This window comes from Tachyglossus aculeatus, chromosome X3 (assembly GCF_015852505.1).
Source record: "Tachyglossus aculeatus isolate mTacAcu1 chromosome X3, mTacAcu1.pri, whole genome shotgun sequence".
Classification (NCBI taxonomy): domain Eukaryota; kingdom Metazoa; phylum Chordata; class Mammalia; order Monotremata; family Tachyglossidae; genus Tachyglossus; species Tachyglossus aculeatus.
In genome coordinates, this window is record NC_052099.1 from 12,065,159 (window position 1) to 12,087,042 (window position 21,884).

Genomic DNA, 21,884 nt, shown 5'->3' on the forward strand with positions numbered 1-21,884 from the left:
AATCAATCAATCGTATTTATTGAGCGCTTACTATGTGCAGAGCACTGTACTAAGCGCTTGGGAAGTACAAATTGGCATCACATAGAGATAGTCCCTACCCAACAGTGGGCTCACAGTCTAAAAGGGGGAGACAGAGAACAGAACCAAACATACCAACAAAATAAAATAAGTAGGATAGAAATGTACAAGTAAAATAAATAAATAAATAAATAAATAGAGTAATAAATATGTACAACCATATATACATATATACAGGTGCTGTGGGGAAGGGAAGGAGGTAAGACGGGGGGATGGAGAGGGGGACGAGGGGGAGAGGAAAGAAGGGGCTCAGTCTGGGAAGCTGAACTCTAACAGTCCACTGCTCTTTTACTGCAACCCAGGCTATTAATAGGAGGAGTAATGGTGTTTATTGAGCATCTGCTGAATGCACTGCACTATACTAACCACTTGGGAAGAACAACAGAAACACAAGACACATTCACTGGCCAAAAGGAGCTTGCAGTCTAATGGAGAAGCCAGATGTAGAAGTATTCACCAGCGAGTGGAATCAGAAAAGAACAATATTGAGCGTTCAATCAAATAAACATATATGCCAAAGTTTTGAGGATAGGCATAAATAAAAGATGTGAAGGGAGATGGGTAGTCATTGGAGGGTTTTAAAGAGAAGGGAGTTCACTGGGCAGAGTTTCAGGAAGCTGCTCAAGTCAGGAGCGTGGAGGGAGTGTAGACTAGAGTGGGGAGAGGCAGAGAGGCCAGCGAAGGGGCAATTACAATAGCCCCTTTGAACACAGGTGGAGAGGAAGGCCAAATCCATGAGATGCTTGTGAGGAAAAAAGTCTGCTGGGTTGAGCCCATGCTCTTGCCACTAGGCCATGCTGCTTCTCTCCTCCTGAGTACTACTGAGTCCTCTAGACTGTAAGCTCATTTTGGGCAGGGAATGTCACTGTTTAATGTTTTATTGTACTTTCCCAAGTGCTTAGAACAGTGCTCTGCACACAGTAAGTGCTCAATAAATATGATTGAATGAATGTCGTGTAAGTGCTTACTATGTACCAGGCACTGTACTAAGCATTGGGGTGGATACAAGCATTCTACTTAGGTGTACTCTCCGTAACTTCAAAGGAGTACTGACTCCAGCTGAGTCTAAATGCTCCTAAAATGCATTTAGTTTATGACTCATGTCAGTTCAGCCCTTCATTGAAAGTAGGGGCCTCTCTGTAGGAAGAACCCTTGGGGGATCCTCACTTCATAAAGGAGAACCAGTCATCAAGAGAGGGAATGATGCCCTTCTCTCCTAAGGGCCTGTTAAAAGAGGCACAGCAAGTGGGAGGGAAACAGAAGAAGCTGCAGTAGGGGTTGGGCTATCGTTGCAGGAAGACAGGAAGCATGGCAGGTGCAACGGGAAAGGTTGGAAAGAGCCGGTAGGGGGAAGCTTGGGAGAGGAAAGGCAGACGGGCCGGTAAAAGACCCACAGCCAGGGCTCATGTTGATCCCTTTGCTGCTCTTCCCTGGATCTCCCTTGGCTTTCATTCATTGTCGTATTTATTGAGCGCTTACTGTGTGCAGAGCACTCTACTAAGTGCTCGGGAGAGCATACTATAGCAATAGGCACATTTCCTGCCCACAGCGAGCTTACAGTCTAGAGGGCCCTTTGCAGCCTGGATGTACTGGAGTTTCTGACAGCAAACCAGCACCTTAACTGTGACAATAGAATAGATCCTTCTTTGCTGGGAATAGTGCTTACCTGACTTAGTAACTGCTTTGGATAGGAATGGGGGGGGCGGTTGGAGAAGCGGAAGGCAGGGGAAGTCCCCTAGGAGAATTTTTGGCATTCTCTAAAGCTTTCTGCAGACTACGAAGAATCATAGCTGTGAGTCAAAGAGGAATTGTGGTGTATCAAGAAAATGACAACGTTATCTGTCTTAAATGTATGATGAAAATCTTTGGTGAGCCCTCCTCCAGAAGTGACTTAACAAAACCATCTCCATTTCTAGTTTTCCCTCCACAGATACTATGGAGTTTGTTGTGGATGTATTTTTTTTTTTTTACTCGTGCTACCATTTACTATCTTCGTTTCCACCCTCCAACCATAATCCTGCCATGTTCTCATAATTGTGACCCTGATGCTATATATTTAATGGCACTAAGAAAATCTGTGTGCCCATTGAAATCCAAGCTTCAGTGATCTAGGAAGGTCACTTTCCCTATTCTCAGTAAAAGCAGTGTTTCTGAGCCTTGCCTTTCCCAAGACTATTTTTCAAAAAGATCATCCTATGCTTTAATATCTGGTGTGACTGGGTTCCTGTATTATGAGTATTTAACTTGGGCTTCTGGGATTGACAACCAAATACAAATTTACATTGAGCTATGAATATGGAGATGCCCCCCCTCCCCCTTCAATGCAATTCTTGTGGGGCACATTAAAAAAAGTAGAAATTGCATCTCACTGAGTTTTGATGTTTATGAGAATTGAAATACTGAAGAGGTTCCACTTTCGATTACATTTCTGGTCATGTTAATTCAATTGAAATATTTTCAGGTGACAGAAGATACTTTGTGTCCTTTCAAGAGAAAGAAATACTACATTTAATAATTAATTTTTCCAGTTAAGTCCACAAAGTGGGAGTCCTTTGTGCCATAGGTTAGTTTAATTATGGGTATTCATGTGCTGCCTTCTTGTTCCAGGAGGTGCTTAAACAGCTACAAGGAAGCATTGAAGATGAAGCAATGGCTTCTTCAGGACAGATTGATTTGTTGGAGCGACTTAAGGGTAGGTTGCAAATTGAATTTGGGTTTACTTTATGGTATAAAATATGTCAATAAAATCAGATGGGTAGTTTAAGCCGAATAGGGCACCCAAAGTCTTTTGAATTCTATTCAGTCATGAAATATTAAAACACACCAGCTGGGTCTCCTAAAGAGGGTGGTTCCTCTTCCTTACTGCACAGAAGGGAAATTACCTATCCTTCCACAGTTCCCAGGTAGTTGGAAAGATTAGCTATGGTGCATCACCTTTTGAAATGGATTCAAAGGCAAATTCAATTTCTTGCACATTTCAGATGAATTATACATCAGATTGATGAATGTTGATACCCAAACCTGGCTTTTCAGAACATTTCTCGAAAAGAAACAACACAGATTTAAGAGCATTTGAGATTTTCATGCTTAACCATGTTCTGCAATTTGACTTCCAGCCCTACGATGTAATTTTTTTGGTACTTGGGCACTTGTGGGAAGGAACAAATGGCATTTAAAGATTTGTTCCTCCTTTGTTGTTCAGAACTTAACTTGGACAGCAGTAACTTCCCCGGGGTGAAACTTCGGCCAAAGATGTCCATGCGCTCCTATGGAAGCCGGGAAGGGTCTGTATCAAGTCGTTCAGGAGAGTGCAGTCCTGTTCCTATGGGTTCTTTCCCAAGAAGAGGGTTTGTCAACGGAAGCAGAGAGAGTACTGGATATTTAGAAGAACTTGAGAAAGAGAGGTAACTTTTTTATTTTATTTTTTTTTTGGAGTCACTCAACACTAAGATTATAATTGAAAATGAAATGTAATCTTACAGGTGTATTTAGAACCAGACATTCTAATCACTGCTATTGTGAGCTCAGTGATCAATGTGGTATATAAAGGATCAATTGTATGTACTGAGCACTATGTGCAGAACACTGTACTAAGTGCTTGGGAGAGTACAATACACCAGAATTACAAACGTTCCCTGCCCATAACGAGCTTGCAGCCTAGAGGGAGAGATTGCATAACAGATGCTGTGGTATGAGTCTTTGCGTACAGTTCAAGGTCTTTCTTCCAGTTACCTGCATTTTGAGAAGCCACGCAATCCCCAAAAGACTGTACCCATCAACTTTACACTTAGTTCCAAGAGAATGTCCATTTACTTTCCTGGCAAAATCCCATATGTACCAGATCTGGAATGAAAGGCACATTTCTAAAGACCACAAGGGTTGACTTTTTCTATTAAATTTAATTTAGCCTCACTAAGCAAGGATCTGGGAATTAAAGTTAAGGCAGCGTAGTCCTACTCCATCTTTCTACTGGAAACTGGTGGAGAAGATATTTACCTCCCCCCCACCCCCCCCACCCCCCAAAGCATCTCTGGTTATGGGTCACCATCAGATGCATTTGTAAAGGGCATCCGTGTATTATAGCATGTAATAGGCTGAACAAGGGTTCTTCTTTCTGTTGCCGATGGACAAGTTGAGTTACCTCTTGAGCTAGTGTAAGCATCTTGGGCCCAGTAAAATAGGTAGCCTTTCTGAGCCATTTTATACTAAAGACTTTTTGCATTCTTAGGTGGATTGTGTGTTGCTTTCATTTACAGTAGCTCCTTGGCATTTGGGGTTTCGCCTATCTGCGGGTGGCCGGACCCATATTCCCAGCAGTGGCACCGGCCCCCAGCCCCTGAGGCCCTATCTCTTCCGGAAAATCCATACAGCCCTGAGTTGTTGAATACATTTCCCCGTGGGGTGAAATAGTATTGGTGGTTTCATCTCATTCACGAGAGCTTCTATAACCATTCCCCTGCAAATACCAAAATACAGAACAGCACATGGTTTACTACTGGCAGAAAGTGGTGGATCCTATAATAGTAATAATAATAATAATAATTATGGTATTAGTTAAGCACTTAGGATGTCCCATACACTGTAGTAAGCGCTGGGGTGGTGCAAGAATATTGGGTTGGACACAGTCCCTGTCCCACGTAGATCTCACAGTCTCAATTCCCATTTTACAGATGAGGCCCAGAGAAGCAAAGTGATTTACCCAGGGTCACACAGCAGACAAGTAGCAGAGCTGAGATTAGAACCCATGACCACCTGACTCCCAGGCCCGAGCTCTAACCGCTACATCATGCTGCTTCTCTGCTTCTCCTAGTTTCGAAAATTACTGCTGCCCCTTTGAGGAAGAATGTTTCCTAGAAGTATTTTTTTTCTGGGTAGTTGTTTGGGACACTCTTTTTGGCAAATCTATTTTGGTTTGGTTCTTTCTTCTGAGCATTACTATTGGGAAACTCCTAGGGATTGATCTGGTCTTGATAATGGGGTGAAACTCTTCCCACAGTAGTAGGTAATGAAAATAATTATCTCTGGTTATACTAAGGACTGAGTCAGGAATTCAGGGCTCCCCTTCAGGTTCCACCATTGGCTTGCTTATCAGGCTGTAAATTTCTGTGGGGAAACCCTTTGCTTTCATTCTGCTCTCATCATTGTTGCTTTTCCTCAACACTGACTGCTTAACTTGCTGCTTTCCAGATTACTACTGTTAAAAGGAAGGGTAAGTCCCCTGCAATAGCTTAAATGGAATAAAACTACCAGAAAGACTCAGCAGGTATATGATTGTTTTTGCTTTTCAGCGGTGAAAGCTAATTTCCTTCTTTCTCTGCCCACCTCTCAGCCCAAGGGATGTCGGGTCTTTTCAGAAGTCTAACCTAGAACATTGCTGGCAATTGGTGGGCTAGATAGTATTCATCGGAGCAACAGACACAGAACTGGAAATGATACCCTGTGTCCTTTAAAGTGTGATGGTGTCTTCATTTTCCTCTTTGTTTTTTAAAGTCCAGCTTTCTTTTCCCTAATCCCAATTCTGTGCTCCTATGCTACTGTCTTTTTAAATTTTTTTTAACTCTTCACTTCATATATAGTCTGTCAGAGGAAGGATAGTAGCCCATGTGAATTTACACATTTGCTAGTCACGCATCGATTGTATTGTCCTTTTTTGTCATTTTCATTTTCAGTCGAGGAGTCTTAATTTTTAAATTTTAATTATTAATTATTATTTTATTATTTCTTAATGGTCTTAATTTTAAAATTATTACAGAGGAACAGCCAACTGGTATTTTGTTCTACTATATTTACTTTTAAAATCAATTCGATTTCCATTACCTCTGAAGGAGTAAAAGAAAAAAATTGTTATAGAACTTTCTTGCTCTACAGAGCAAAAAGCACCAGTATAAGCAGGAGCAGAAATAGCAGTAATAATGGGCAAGCATACGTAGTTTTACTTTAAACCTCCATGACTTAAAAAAATGATCACTTTTCACCCAGATGGTGGAAAGCAATTTTGTCTACATGCATATCTTGTTTGGTCTCCATACTTGCACCTCTGAGGCTCCACTTCTACATCCCACCCTCAAATGTACCTCCTTGATTTTCCCCGCTCTCTATGAAGCCTAGCTCTTCTGATTTGTACACAGTTTTATGTTAGATTACCAACCACTCTACTCTTGAAAGTCACCTGCCTCCCTTACAAAGGTGAGAAGGAAAGCCCAGTTTTGCTACTTCTGCATGTCATTTTTTTCCACCTTGTTATCAAAATCAAGCGGAACACATTTACTAATTATGTGATTAAATTCCAGGTCAGATTCCCATTCCTTGTACCCAAAGGTTTGAATCCTTTGGAAAGAAAAGAGCACAGATGTCTTTGGGAAAATATACCTTGATATATTTTCCAATTATTTCATGTATAATTGGCCTGGCTCTGAAATATCTTTTTAATGTTTTTGCAGAAACAGCTTTTTGGAATTTTATTCAGGTTATGTTTTCATTATGTTGCCGTTAATTCAACAAAACAAAATTGAACATTTTAGAAAAATAATAGTGTGATAAGAGCTACCATAAAATATTCTAAATGTTGTCATTTCACTCAGAATGAAAATAGGGAGAAAGTTAAGGAAACACTGCAACTTTTCCCCTGAGAATCTGATCATTTAGTGTTTGTATTCTAGGAGCATGGACTACATAGACTCCAGTCACTGCTTATCTCTGCCTTAATGTTAAGGTGCCTTTAATAGAACATCAGGATCCCTGTTGGCAGCTCTCCCTTAGCACTTCATTGAATTCAGAGTACAGTTTGCTGTACTTTTTGTGGTATTTAGAGGCAGTGTCACGTATCATGGTTTAAATATTAAACAAGTAGGTCAGGAAATAGGAAGTCTATTTCCCTGTTCCATCATAAATGCCCTTTGTGGTTTTGGGGAAGTCACTTAATCTTAAGAAGTGTTTGACTTCATTCTACCCAATTGGGATAGTTATTCTTTCCCATATAAAAAGAATAAAGACTTTCTTCCTGGAAATATCAGAAACATGGTGGTATCATTTGAGGGTTTTGGACCAATTTTGATTGTACTGCAATGTATAATTTTGATAACTGGTAGGATTTTTATGCACTTCACCTTTTGTCTCATTGGCCTCTTGCTTAAAATGAGTAAAGCTTCTAACAACTACTGAATGTACCTTTTTTTTCTTTACACATTTGATACGTATTCATTTTCTTCAGATTCATCCCTTTTAGAGCTTTGTCTTTGTCTCACCTAATCTCTGGCAAGTCTATTTTTTGTAGAGCATATAATGTAAATAATGTTCTGTGATCACTAATCTTTGCTACCCTAGTTAGCATCTCACTTAAATTGTTTCTCTCTTAGCACATTGTTTTCATAACACCCATGCACCTAGCAGTTACTTTTGCTCCATAGCCAACAGCTATCTAATCTTGCTTCTATCAGCAGTGGATTATATTTTAAGGATAAATTTTAGCTTTGCCCTCATTTGAATCTACATTCTTCAACACACTAGTTTAAAATAAAAAGTGGGGAAGTAGATTTTTCAACCAGTTTAAAATTTGAGCAGGATTTTCTCCTACACCAAATGAAAACGTTATGATGTGGGATCTTCATTAGAGAAAGTGATTTAGTAGAGAAGAAAAACGTAATTAAGGTACAGGGCAAATTCATTCATTCAGTGGTCTTTGATTACCTACTGTGTGCAGGGCACAGTAAGGGCATAGCAAGGATAAATGAGGATAATGGATGGGGTCTGTCTGAGAAGCAACATGGCCTAGTGGATAGCAAATAGGCCTAGGAGTCAGAGGACTTGGGTTCTAATCCCAGCTCTGCCACGTGTCTGCTGTGACCTTGGGCAAGTCACTTCACTTCGATGGAGAGGGTCTATTAGGGAAGCAGCATGGTCTAGCAGTTAGAGCACGGGCCTGGGAGTGAGAGGATCTGGGTTCTAATCCCAACTCCGACACTTGTCTGCCGTGTAACCTTGGGAAATGAGGGTTGGGGTTTGCCACTCGCACTCTCTTCATCCCTGCCAGGTGTAAGCTCCTTGAGAGTAGGGATCACCTCTACCAACTCTGTTGGGTTGGACTTTGTACTTTGTGCACACAGTAAGCGCTTAATAAATACCAATGGTCAATTGATTGATTGGACATAGAGTGTACTGAGCGGAAAGGGGTTTAGGGATGCAACACATTGAGGTGGGCACACAAGTTTTTGTTTTTTTTGTTTTGGGGTTTTTTTTTTAAACCAACAAATCCCCTTTAGCCCCTCTTTACTCAGCTTCTCATGCTGGAATTAATGCAGGCAGAGGGTTTTGCCTGAATCAGGCCTGTGGGCTGATCTGCCAAAGGGGCTGAAGTTAGGGAAAGGGTCAAGGATGCTCATTCAGACACCTGGGGCTGGAGGAGAGAGTAGCGACAGACAGATGGAGGGTCGGGGGGGGGGGGTGGGGGGGAATACAGCAACAAAGAAGGCAGGGACCACAATAAAAGCTGGAGTCAATTGTATCAAAAGGAGCGATTTTTCAGGCCTTGCACTGCTCTGGCTGTGGGAGGTCTCAGGGGGTGGGGGTGTCAGGATAGCAGTGCCTCATTCACAGTTTGCAGGGCTCCAGTGGAGGAGGAGCCATCATAGCTGCTGTTTATATCTTGATTCTTCACAATTCATTCAAGCCTCCCTAATGACTCCAGTAATAGAATTTGCCAACTCCAGCATATGATAGTCAAAGATTTCTCTGCCTCTTGGTCCCATTAAAGTTGTAAACCACTTCAGAGAACATGGCTTGCTGTTCATTGCTTTTTGAGCTTAATAAACTATTTCTAACCACCCTTGTAAATTCTGCCACTAGCGTAGTATCGGCATGTCACTGAAATGGAATCTGACAACTACCCCTTCCCTTGCTTGTTTCAGAGCCCCTTCCTTCCAGGGGAATGTTTTGAATTAAAATGCTGGGATTCGTCATACCTGTAATCAGTCTTAAAGCAATGCATTCAATAGGCAGCCTCATCTTATCTCTTTGATTGCTCTAGACATCTAAGAAACTTCACAAATTAAGTATATTTTTGAACACTGTGTAACACCTTCTCTGAAGGCCAGAGTGAAACAATAGGGGGAATCGCAGAATATTACCAAGCCTCCGCAAGGTTTGGGTGATCTTACTTGACACCCTGTAGAATTAAATCTGCCTTGTTGACGGGTACACCGATTTTGTGCGTGGCCCTTAGCTATTTGAGCATCACTTCATTGTTAATATTGCAATTCAGAACAGCTCTGCACTTAACAGTTGTGACAGAGAAGACTTGTGACAACAGTATATTGCCTTCTCTTTTTTATAAATGACTTCTCAATATCACTCTTCATTCTGTATTGTAAAACAGATCACTCCTGCTTGCTGAACTTGAGAAAGAAGAGAAAGAAAAGGACTGGTATTATGCTCAGCTTCAGAACCTCACTAAAAGGATAGATAGTCTTCCTTTAACAGAAAATGTAAGTAATCAAGCGGTCCAACTCCCGTTGGATTTTAAATAGCTTTTAAGACGTGGTTTCAGGGAAGTGTGAAAAATTGAGGGGAACCTTTTTGTCCCAGTAGTCTCCAGGACTATGTGAAAAATCCAGCTCTCCTGAACGCAAAAACGAAACTGGTGTGGATGATAATTGGGTTCTTTTCATTCTTGAGCTAGGTGACAAACGAAGTGTAAGCATATAACTAAGATGCCATGTTTCCTTGTTCTGTACAAAACCATAAAACATAAGGTCCAAATCAAGTATGGACGTCCAGAAAAGCCTGAATAATTGAAGTCCAGGTATGAGAGCATTTATAGATGTAGTTTCCTGTTTTCCTATGGGGGCACTCCACTCTAGGTAGGAGAGGTTACTAGAAGGGCAGCTAAATGAATAAATCAATCAGTGGTATATGTTGAGCGCTTACTGTGTGCAGAGCACTGTACTAAGTGCTTTGGAGAGTACAATATAACAGTTAATAGACATGTTCCCTGCCCAGCACCCATGTGAGGGCAGACTGAAAAAATGAAAACTCATTGTTCTGGAAAGGTGAAAGCCAGAAGAGAACATGATTGAAATCTTCAAGTCTGTATGGACAGGGTGAATGTATCATTCTCCATATCTCTCAGCATTAGTTACTGGGGACACACCCACTGAAGTTGGGGGGGGGGGGGGTCAAAACAAACAAAGGAAACATTTCTTCCCAGGGCAGATGGTCAGTTATGAAATTTGTTAGCACAAGAAGTAACACAGTCAGAACCTAAATAAGTTCAAGAAAGGTTTGGGGGAATTAGTGGGCAGTAAGCTCCTAATGGATTTTGGGGACAGAACTGGGATGCTAGACAGTACCTCCTGAACTCTTTAAGATGGATGTCAGAAGGTAATCATCACACTGTTCCTTCAAGTGCCCTTTGGTGTCACTGTTGAAGACAGAAGACTATAAATTTTAACCAGTAATGGCTTTTTTTTAATGGGACTTCAAAATCCAGTGCTTGGCCAGAGACAGTCTTGCAAGGCAAAATGTATTAAAGATTAAAGGTTATTTCCCCCTGCGATCTCATTTCGTATGAATAGAACACAGCCAAATTGTTGCCATGTCATTCATTTTGCACAGGCCTGCCTCACCTCACATGCACAGAGAGACGGTCACACTAACCTCCTCAGACGTGATTAAAATGTCCCCGTTTTGTTTCGGTTTCAGTTCTCCTTGCAAACGGACATGACCAGGCGGCAGTTGGAGTATGAAGCAAGACAGATCAGAGCTGCAATGGAAGAACAGCTAGGTACTTGCCAGGATATGGAAAAACGGGCACAGGTAATTTGAATTAGTACGTCGGGCTCCACTACATTTACATAAGGCCAATAAAATGCAATATTATAAAATTGGAACACTGTGATGCGACTGCACTGAAATGAATGGTGTCCTGTGGCAAATTTGCTCCTGAGACAATGGACCAGTAGTACGACTTCAGAGACTTTGTGAAAATGTGATTTCTGGGTCCTCACTAAATGACAAGGGCCAAAAAAACCCGGAGCATTTGTACTACAGTGATATTTTAAGATATTTTAATTAATTTAATTAGGGTATTTGTTAAGCTCTTACTATGGGTCAACCACTGTTCTCAGCGCTGGGATAGATACAAGTCAATTAGGTTAGACACAGAACCTGCCCCATGTGGGGCTCACAATCTAAGTAGGTGGGAGAACAGGTATTGAATCTCCATTTTACAGATGAGGAAAGTGAGGCATCAAGATGTTAAGTGACTTGGCCAAGGTCACACAGCAGGAACATGGCAGAGTCAGGATTAGAACTCGGATCCTCTGAATCCCAGGCTTGAGCTTTTTTTACTAGGCTTCTCTGCTTCTCATGTAGACTAAGCATTGGGCAGGAAACTGGCTTTTTACAGCATTAGAATCTTTGAGATGATAAAATAGCTCATCTCACATAAAATTATTTTTATTTGGTATCATCTCCCTATTGAGGGTCTCCCTTGGTTGCTTCTGCTGATTCTTTGTCATTTTTCTTTTGAATGGTATTTGTTAATCACTTACTATGTGCTAGGCACTGTACTAAGCATTGAGGTGCATAAAAGATAATCCAGTAGGACAAAATCCCCGTCCCACGTGGGGCTCACAGTCTTAATCCCCATTTTACAGATGAGGTAACTGAGGCACAGAGAAGTGAAGTGACTTGCCCAAGGTCACATGGCCAACAAGTTGCAGAGCTGGGATTAGAACCCAGGTCCTTCTGACTCCCACTAGGCTATACTGCTTGTCATTTGAATTTGTTTCCTTGGTTCATGCTTTGAGAGAAAGCCACAAATGTTTTGATATTTTTCAGGGCATACATATGGGAAGTGATTTACAGCCTTTAGTTCATTAGCCCCCCAGAGAGCCTTATGACAGAGTGCTTTTCCCCATTTTCATCCTGAGAAACTGAAACTTAAGAGATTTCGTTTGTCCAGGGTCATCCCACTGGTCATTGGGATTTCTCACTTCAAAAGCCCTGCCCTATATTGATCCTGCTGACCTCTACTGCTAGGAAGAAGAATATTTTAATCCTACAGCTTTCAACTTTAAAACCGTAAAAAAATGGGAATGTATTAAAGTGAAGAACAAACATTGAAAAATGGAATGCCTGGGTTCTAGACTTGACTCCTGAGCTTGTCTCCTTGGATGATTGCTCTGAAGCAGTAAGAATATTTCCAAGTATCTTGAGTTCCTTCATTAAAGGCACACCTTAGGTACAAATTAATCCAATGTTAGCCCTCTTCACTTTTATCTTAAGTTGGTTTTAATGCTTAAATTATTTTCTTTACGTGAAATAAATGAAGGTGTTTATCCGGATACAACTTATCTAAACCAAGGTTTATTTGGAAAATCAAATGGACAAACCAAAGCAAACTTTTTTGTGTTATCAAAACTCGATTACCTAAAGAAGCCTCAGTGCTCATTAGTTCAAATATTTGATTTTTTTTTCCAGTAGCTTTGGTTTTTTGTACTTTATCCAGTGCTGATGGTCATGGTTTGAATGGGCCCCAAACCCCTTGACTTTCGGATTAACACTTTAGTCTGAAAGTGATTCCACCTGAGACAAAGGTGGGCCATTTCTGGGGTGCAGATTGAGGGGAAAATATATCTCCCTTTGGATCTTACGCCTTTCTTGGATTCTCAGCCTGGTGTCAGGCTGATAATAGGCGTTGAAAGTTAAAAGAGGCATCAACCACTTACACTAGGATAGAACTTGGCAAGGTAACCAGCCAACCTTACCGAGTGATTTCTTTCAATCAGATTGTCACTTTGGTCAATTTGGTGTTACCAAGATTGATTTCCTGTTGAAATGATGAATTAGTCTTAAATGTTCAAAGGTACCCCTTGGTATGACTTTCCAACAGTATGTTTTTACTGCCGAAAGTCTGATTTGGTGTCTTTCTATTTCAGCTGAGAGTGGCTAGAATTCAGCAAATAGAAAAGGACATACTTCGCATCCGACAGCTCTTACAGTCCCAAGCAGCTGAAGCAGAGGTTAGTGAGCTGCTTTTTCCTGATCTAGAGATGTAAGCACTGGGATTTTTCTGTGGAAAAAATGTGAGAGAATTAGTTAACGGTATTTTGGGTAGAATTATGAAAAAGTGATTGTTTTGGGAGGAAGGAGTGCTTCCCTTAGTCACACCTATTTTAGACAGATGCACAAAAATCATGAACTGCCCTACTATACGGACAGCCATAACAGATGATGCAAGGTTAGTTTGATGCAGTTACCGGTCTAATTGTGTTTTAAATATATTCACTGGGCAGAGATTAATTTGCTTGGTAATATGATGCCATAAATAAACAGCTCCTTGTACTTCCCTAAGTACGAAAGTTAGGCGGGAACTGAAGGTACAAAATCTGAGTCTATATTAGGGAAACGAAACTGGGGTTAATCTCAGGTGCTTCAAGAGAACTCTAACTCCCTCCCCTCCCCCCAAATCTCTCCATCACTCACTCTAAATAATATCTTTGGTGGAACTATTAGTATGTTATTCTTAAGCGAAATGAACAATTTGCAAATGCCTGCTTCACATTTCCTAATAACTAGGAAAGGAACTTCAAGTACCGGGAAATGAATTATTGACTTTGTATGGTAGAACTGTCTTTCTCTAAATAGATTCTGTCTAGAGTAACTTTAAAGAGTTAGTAGACTACAGGGAATAATCTACACACTGCCTAGATAATGATCAAATTGTATGGTTAGACTTAAATATATTCTACTCTATTTTCTCCAGAATATCTACCTCAGAGAAGCTGAAAGGAGGTTTTTTTTTTCCCCTAAAACTCAGTAGGTTTAAAAGAGCAGAATCATGGACCAGTAGAGGAATAAAAATTCTTTAAAAATTCCACTTATTTTCATATCCACTTGGGAAGAAGATTCTGAATTTAAATAGGTTTCCAAGCCACTCCTAAAAGCTCTATGTGTACAGGCTACCCTGACTCGTCAGCTGCTCCCATTCTCAAATAACAAAAGGAGATAGATGCTACAACTACAGTTTCTCTTTGCATTTTGCATGTGTGATAACAGATATGTGGTTAACAAAAGCTTGCTAAAACGCAGAAGCTATAATTGATTGTGATCACAAAGATCGAACTTGTGTTCTGTAGAAACAAGTTTCTGTTATCATGCAATTATTGAACAACCAGAGTGACATTTGTAGTGTGACATCTCCCCCATCTTTCAGTCAGGAAGTCATGCTTCAGGGAAAATTTTTGTTGTGGGTTAGATGCAGATGTCATTTACTCCAACCAATTTACCGTATGGCCTTGTTCTCAGGCCTCCCCTTTCCAACCGTCACTGATTTCTGTTGGTTCATGTCCAGTGATGCTCTTCTTTTCTGGATGAGCTGAAATCTGCACCAATTCAGTGAAATTGAGGTGCCAGTATGAGTTTTAGTCTTCGTTACAGTCCCAAGGAGGATTCCTTTGAATGTTTTTGGGTTTTTTTTTTTTTTTTACTTAGAAGACTTTGAATTCCTAATGCTTTATCTTTCTCCTGCAAGAAGTTGGATGACAAAATCCTTATAAATATTAAGCATTTCTTGGTTTAAAATAAGCATAAGGCACTAAGCCTTTCCCAGGTTTCACCCAAGTTGCCCCTAGATGACATTTGTCCTGATTCTCCGGTGATGAGAAGTGCCTAAAGAAAATAAGTTTATGATTAAGCAGAAAGTGAATTGTATTAATGTCAATATTATTTTTATTGTTAACAGTAAAATTTCTCCTTTCTATCCATTTTGGGAACTTTTTTTCTAAAAGGCGCTCCCAGTGATAATGTCTCTTGCAACCTTATTACTAATAGCCGTATCATTTTTGGTTTGTAAGATGGTGATTTCCACTTAAAAGCTTAAAGTGTCATTTTGAACCAATTGGATGGCAGTTTCGTTCTTAAATTTGAATTTTATTTGTATGTCTCTAAAGTTACGAAAGGTGCAAGTTTGAATGAATTTGGATATGGCTCTTTTTCTACCCCCTTCCTCGTCTCCTCCCCCAACATTTCTTTGAGTGCCTTGGAAACTCAACCAGTTCTCCAAAGGTGACTAAAGGACAAACTTCTGGTATCTGCTCCCAGATGCCCCCAGGATGCATCCCTGCAAAACCTGCAAGGGTTGCCTGCTAGGATGCAGGGATAGCCTACCTGCCCAAGGTGGAGCCAGGCTCTGCCCCAGGGATTTTAGCCAGGGTAGCCACTTCCCCTTCCAGTTTTCTCCTGATGCCGAAGAGGCAAGACCTTCAGGATCTCTCTTCAAGGACTTCAGGAATCAAAGTAAGAAGTGTGGCTTGAGGAAGGAGGTAGACTTCTCTACCTCCCCCCTCACCCACTCACGTCCCTAACCATCCCCCGGCCTCAGGCTTAGCCCTCCTTTTCATCCAGCACCCCACAGATAAGCGGGAGCCACAAGTTCCCTAGCCCACAGGCCAGGGAGCTCCCTGTTGTTCCTGCTTTGCCCTGAAGCAGTCATCTCTCCCTCCCCGTAGGAAAAGTGACCGTGGGAGAGCCTGTGCTCTGCCCGGCTCATCTACAGCTCTCTTTACGAGAGAGCTATAGGCCCCAGCGAAGTACCAGGAGGCCCCGTCGTCGGAGGTGTTAATGCAGACGTGGGAGGGTGGGGGTGAGGGTTTTGGCCTTGCTTTGCCGGACTACCAGTACTTCCCCTGCATGCTGCCCCCTCCTACCGGGGATTGGGAAGGATCTTAGCCTCCCTACTGGGCGGCTCCCTCCCCAGCTTCCATATGTATGTTAGGTGAAGTAAGCGCTCCATATTTGGGAGCCTCTGTTGGGTTCCTTTGCATCGATTGCCCCTGGCAGAACATCCCTTCCCTACAAAGATTTCAGTTGCTCATTCCTCCCATCAGCATTGAAATTATGCGTCAGGCTTTATAATTATGCTGCAAGCCTTCAGATGCATAGCTAGCATTTTCGGGACTTCATCACATGAGGCCGTATCAGCATTTGAGTGGTACTCTCTACCGCATTCCAGTGTCAAGTTCCACATCTTGATTTCAAGCCCACAGAATAGCTCCCTACCTTGTTTTAAAAGTCTGGCGGCAAGTCTTCGGCCTGACAGCAAACCCCTAGTCCCTACATGCACCAAAATTAGAAAGCTTGCACAAAACTGGCAACCGTGAGGATTGGCAGTTGACAGGAATTACACGCATAACATAAACCCATAGCCTAGCCTACTTGACAAGATTTCTGTATACTAGCAGCATACCTGCGCTCTCTCACTCTCTTCCTATATATATGTATACTTATGTATTGATTGAGTGCTTTCTGGGTGTAGAGCACTGTACTAGGCACTTGGAGAGCATTCAAAAGTGCTCTGCACACAATCAGCACTCAATAAATACTATTGATTGATACAAAAGAAATAAAGATACGACCTCAGCGTGCTTAGTACATACACCTATAATGGCAAGTCATCATTTCATCTAATGTGCGTTTCACTCAAACGTGTATGACATAGTTTGGCATGGTTAAAATAGACATACATTGTTGCATGCATCAGTGCATATGTCTTTACGTTTCCATACTCTTGTCCGTCAATACATGGCGTAGGTTTCCATAGCCACCTATCGCTGTGGTTCGCAAGAATGCCACTCTCCACATTTCAGTGCCCGTCTCTCTTGAAATTGCATCTTGCTCTTTGCCCAGGTTATGCAATGGCACCGCTTACACAACCAAGCCCACGTTACACCGTGCTTCTGTGGGGGCCCAGGGAGAGGCTGACCACTCAGCACCATCAGTTGAGAAGCTGTCGTATGCAGATTGTCTCAGACATACCTAATCCTCACCCAAACCCAGAAACTCCCATTTTCTTAGGCACCGGAATGGATTAAAAAGAGGCCAGGCTGGACCCGTCCACCCAAAGAGCTAAGATGATTCTCGACCAGAAGACTATCCAACCCAGAGCAGGTGAACTGGTAGTCCGATGCTCACTTAAGGTTCACCAGGTAGCTCCTGCTTGCCTTTTTCCAATGCCTCTAGGTCTCTGATTTGTGCAAGGGCTGTTCAGAATCATCCTCTTCCTCTCCCTCCTCCTAGAGCACCAGGATATTCCAATTCTGCTCACTAATTCAGCTCCCTGTGACCCCAAGCACTGACCCGGGAAATGCGTTTCCCCTGGTAGCAGTTGCCTCAGCCAAATGCGTCAGTGAACGACTCTCCGTTTACTGGGATTTTCAAGAACAGAAGTAGCTTTCATACATATTTGGGCTTCCATCCTTAAGGAGCCTTCAATATTAATCAGGAAATTATCCTCCCCTCCTTTTTTCCCAGACCCCGATCATCAGGGGAATGCATCCTTCAAAATTGTGATGATAGGAGGGCAGTTCCAAACTACCTAGACGATCTCAAGGACATCGGAGCAGACAGACAACTATTTGACTCTTGTGACCACGGGTACCTAGGTCAAGCTACTTCCTAATGCGCGGTAGCCAAGGAGCTGGTACAGTGTATCCTTTTTTGTTAGGGAGGGGTGGGAATGTTTCTCTCCAGGGCCCTTCTATGGCTCACACCACCAAAGGTCAGGCGGTCGTCTCCACATTCCTCTAGGGAATAGTGGTAGTGGCCGGCAATCCAATCCCCTCTGACCCTCCCCTTCCCTCGTGGTCATTAGTCAACATGCTCTAGATGCGGCCTCCTTTCAGGAGACACATTTGGGGCATTCATCCCGAGCAGCTCCATCAAGAGCCTTATTCCCTGTTCTGCCAAGGTAGCAGGGGAATCTCCCGGAAGTGATCATCTGGTGTGGTCTGGACTCACTTTCAGAGAAACAAGAGCTACGTACCGTACCTGAGTTCTCTGAAGGGGTGTGGATAGGCCAGATGATCACACCCACCCTCCTGTCCTGCTCCCGAGGAGAGCTCAATTCGCTGTTTCTCATCTGCTTCTACGGGGCCTCGGCTCTGGGAAAAACTGGACCGGGGAATGGCTGTCCACCGGGGCAAGGGCTGCCCCTGCTAGGGCTCCCTGGGGTGGGCGGAGCCTGGCTCCTCCTAGGAGTGGCTTCTTGTGCTTCCTAGCAGGCGGCCCTTTGAGCTTTGGCCAGGACATGCCCCGTCCAGTCCCGGGGCCTGGGTGCAGATACCAGAAGTGATTATCTGGCCGTCCACCGACACCTTTGAAGATCTTAGGTTAGGGTAAGTAACCCTTATGGTGAGGTGGAGTTATCAGATCTCAAAGTCTGCATTCAATGGGCCAACATTTACTTTTCAAAAGAGTATTTTCTGAACAGCCTAAGCTTCTGGTCAGCATTTACCAGAGGGATGAAAGTATTCCTGATTGTCATATAAATGGTGGGCTTGCATTGGATGAGGCCAGCTGCTGCTGTCAGAAGTTGATTTTGCCAAAACAAAGGTGTTCCACAAGCTTCAAGTCTCTCTCTCATACAGTGTTTAAGTAATTGCAGCTCACACTACCAGATTTGACAGGGTAGTAGTTGTTTCTTTGTGTTCTGAAAAGTGCAAAAATGAGGTTCTTTTATTTCAGTCTAAAGGATCTGACTTGTTTTTGTTCCTTCAGTGATTTGTCTGCTCCTCATTATGGCATTTCAGTAATAATGAAAAAAACCCATAGAAGTGAAGTAAAACGTGTGCTATTTAGTTACCCGAAATGGGCTCTGGGTTCAGTACCTACCCATAAATTAAAGGAAGAGTCTCCTCACTATGGTAAAAATTTTATTCATCGTTGTTTTACTTCCTATCCGGTATTGGTCAGCAAGATCTAGTGGAGAGACCATGGGACTGGGAATCAGGAGACCTGGGTTCTAATCTCAGCTCTGCCACATCGGACAAGTCACTTCACTTCTCTGTGCCTCAGTTTCCTCATCTGCAAAATGGGTTTTCAATCCCTTTCTCCTTCCTAATTAGACTGTGAGCCCCATGTGAGACAGAGCCTGAGTTCGCCCCGATTATCTCACATCTACCCCGGTGTTTAGGACTTGGATTATCTTTAGGCACCACTCGGCATTTATTGAATACCCACTGGGTGCATGGCAGTGCTCTCCGTTTCCATTATGAATCTAGCTGAGGGAAATGGGCTGTAGTTACTGACCGACTGAGTTTGAAGCACTGCTAGCTGCTTTTGACGAGGGGAAATGCTGGACTCACTCGTCAGGAAAGGCAGGTGAGCCTCAGTTTGGAGACTTCAAGACCAAGAACCTGTGTAGAGGAATTGAATAAAGTGCTAGTGGTTTGCGTGGTACCCTTTGCACTCTGTCTCTGCCAGTCGTGTTCCCCCTGGGGCACAGAAGGCAGCGGGAGAGCTGGCAGGGATGTAGCACATTGCGTGTGCAGGTCTCGCCCACGCTAGCCAGCTACTGGCAGAACCGGGACTAGAACCCACATCTCCCGATTCCCAGAGGAGTACTCTTTTCCCCCGGACCAACAGCAGTGCTCAATATAGGTAAATGGAAATTAGTTTTAGGGTTTTTTTTTGGTTTCTTTTGAAAGCACTTACACTTTCTCCAGAACCCACGCTTTACTTTTTGTTAGCCATAGTTCCCTTTCAGCCCTGATACAGTACGAGTATATCTTGCCCTACTTGCTCCATGTTGACCTCTGAAGGATAAATTGATCAATCAATGGAATTTATTGAGCCCTCACTGTATGCAGAGCACCGTACTAAGGGCTTGGGAAAGTACAGTAAGGTAGCGTTAGTAGACACAATCCCTGGCTGCAGCTTTACAGGGTACAACTTTAGAAATATCAACCCCCTGATAAAAGGATGCAGAGAGACCCAAAGAATTTAAGAATTTAATTCATTTAGGACCGTATAGGTATTTGTATATAGGAAGATCAGGAAATATTTGTTGAAGTCATTATTAATGAATAACTGTAAGTTAGTAGTTCTTAAATTTTTGCCATGAGTCTTCACTTGAATCTCAAAAGGTTTTCAAGCTGAGGAGAGCCCAGATTAAATCTCAATGGGTTCTGTCAGAGGGCAGCCTCCTAACAAGGGACTTCAATGAAATTTCTCCATTGTAATTTTATACTATACAACGATAAATGCACATCATTGTTGAGTATATGAAATGCAGCATTAGTTGAGTAATCCATAATTCAGAGTTTACGTTATGGTGAATCAATGACTGCTGCTGAGGGGATGTATAAAAATGTTCTGCTCTCAGTTCACAAACTGTACTCTTAATCCCAGCCAGCTGTCGTCACAGCGGGGGCGGGTGTGAAAGTGTGGATGGCCTACCACAGTCCATCACCACTACTGGAAAAACATCTCCAACATATGCCCCAGTAACAGTGGGCCACCCTAATCAAAAATCCTAGGTGAGTCCCAAGTGTCCAGGGCATTGGTCATTTGGTTGCTTAAAATGCAGTAGCACTTTGTGGTAGCAATCTGGGTACTGAGCAGTCCTATTTAAGAGTGTTTTGTCCACCCAAGGGAACTAGAAAAAGTATCACTAAAAATTGCCTGCGTTACCCAAACTAACCAGCAGACTCTAATTCTGGACCTTTAAGCTGGTGGTAGAAATACAAACAAAAACGTAACAGGAATGAAGGAAATAACTGTCACATCATGGAGCATCTGGACACTGTGTGACGATGGGAACAGCAGACCAGTGAAGAGAATGACTCTTCAGCATGTGAGCTAGTCAGATTTGGAGGCAGTATTGCAGCAGTGAGTCAAACAGCTTTCTGGCGAAGGATTCTGAAAGAAGAACTCAGGCAGAGTCTTATCCACCAAATAGTCGCTTGTCTCAAGCAATAAGGCCCTGGACCCCAGTCAGATCGTCAATGTGGAAGCAGTGCAACTCAAGCCACATATGTGCTGCGCTGGCTACATGAAGAGAATGGATGACAACAGAATATCCAAGCAGCTGCTCTGTAGCAAACTGAAGTGTAAGGACCATAAACAGGATGGATGAAAGGAATGTTTTAAAGATAGAGGGAATCAAGTCTCAGAGCAGTGGCATGATAGTGGGCAGTTGGGAGGCTGCAGCAGAAGACAGGTCAACTTGGCAGATGGCAATCAGAAGTAGAGTAACGTCAAGGAACAGAAGCTTCGGGAAGATAGTGGCACCAAAAAGGAGAAATCAAAATGGTTGAGACTACTGTGGATACTATATGCAGCGGTGTAGCAAGTGGCAAGATAAAAATCTCTCTGACAGTAGCGTCGCCTAGAGGACAGCTCAATGTACAGGCACGCTCACACACACACAAAACTATATAATAATAATAATGATAATGGCATTTGTTAAGCACTTACTATGTGCAGAGCACTGTTCTAAGCACTGGGGGGATACAAAGTGATCAAGTTGCCCTACGTGGGGCTCACAATCTTAATCCCCATTTTGCAGATGAGGTAACTGAGGCTCAGAGAAGTGAAGTGACTTGCCCAAGGCCACACAGCAGACATGTGGATGAGTCTACTGAATCAAGAAAAGGGAAATCTTATATCACAGTTGAGAGGCTCAAATTCAACCAAATTAAGAAAAGCACTATTTAAGCATCCGTTAGACCTACAGCTCTCCACAGGTAGCTTAAAGATAAAATGAAGTCGAGGAAGATGTCAAGCTAAGACGTTTTTACCAACAAAAAGTGAAGTTATCAGTGCCTCTTTACAGTTTGAAGTAAAGGATGATATGAAATTTTGCAAGTTGTTGAAATTGGAGAACATTGGTCTACAGACCACCCAGCCACCACATCATTTGCCGTTGGAGTAAAGATTAGCAATGAAGGAAGATGCTTTGAGTTTCTTCAGACATCACATGCCGTCTTTACTGTTCCCCTTTCTCTTGATTTTTTTTTTTAATGGAATTT

At 42.5% G+C, this 21,884-nt stretch overlaps 1 protein-coding gene across 1 annotated transcript in view; it reads left to right on the plus strand.

The window, feature by feature from the left end:
* The window catches only part of APC (APC regulator of WNT signaling pathway), a 117,893-nt gene that overhangs the window by 70,020 nt on the left and 25,989 nt on the right, over positions 1-21,884 (plus strand). The window contains 5 exon segments of the mRNA XM_038770251.1: positions 2,686-2,770; positions 3,281-3,482; positions 9,449-9,557; positions 10,774-10,887; positions 13,014-13,097. Coding sequence (XP_038626179.1) covers positions 2,686-2,770; positions 3,281-3,482; positions 9,449-9,557; positions 10,774-10,887; positions 13,014-13,097 — 594 coding nt within the window.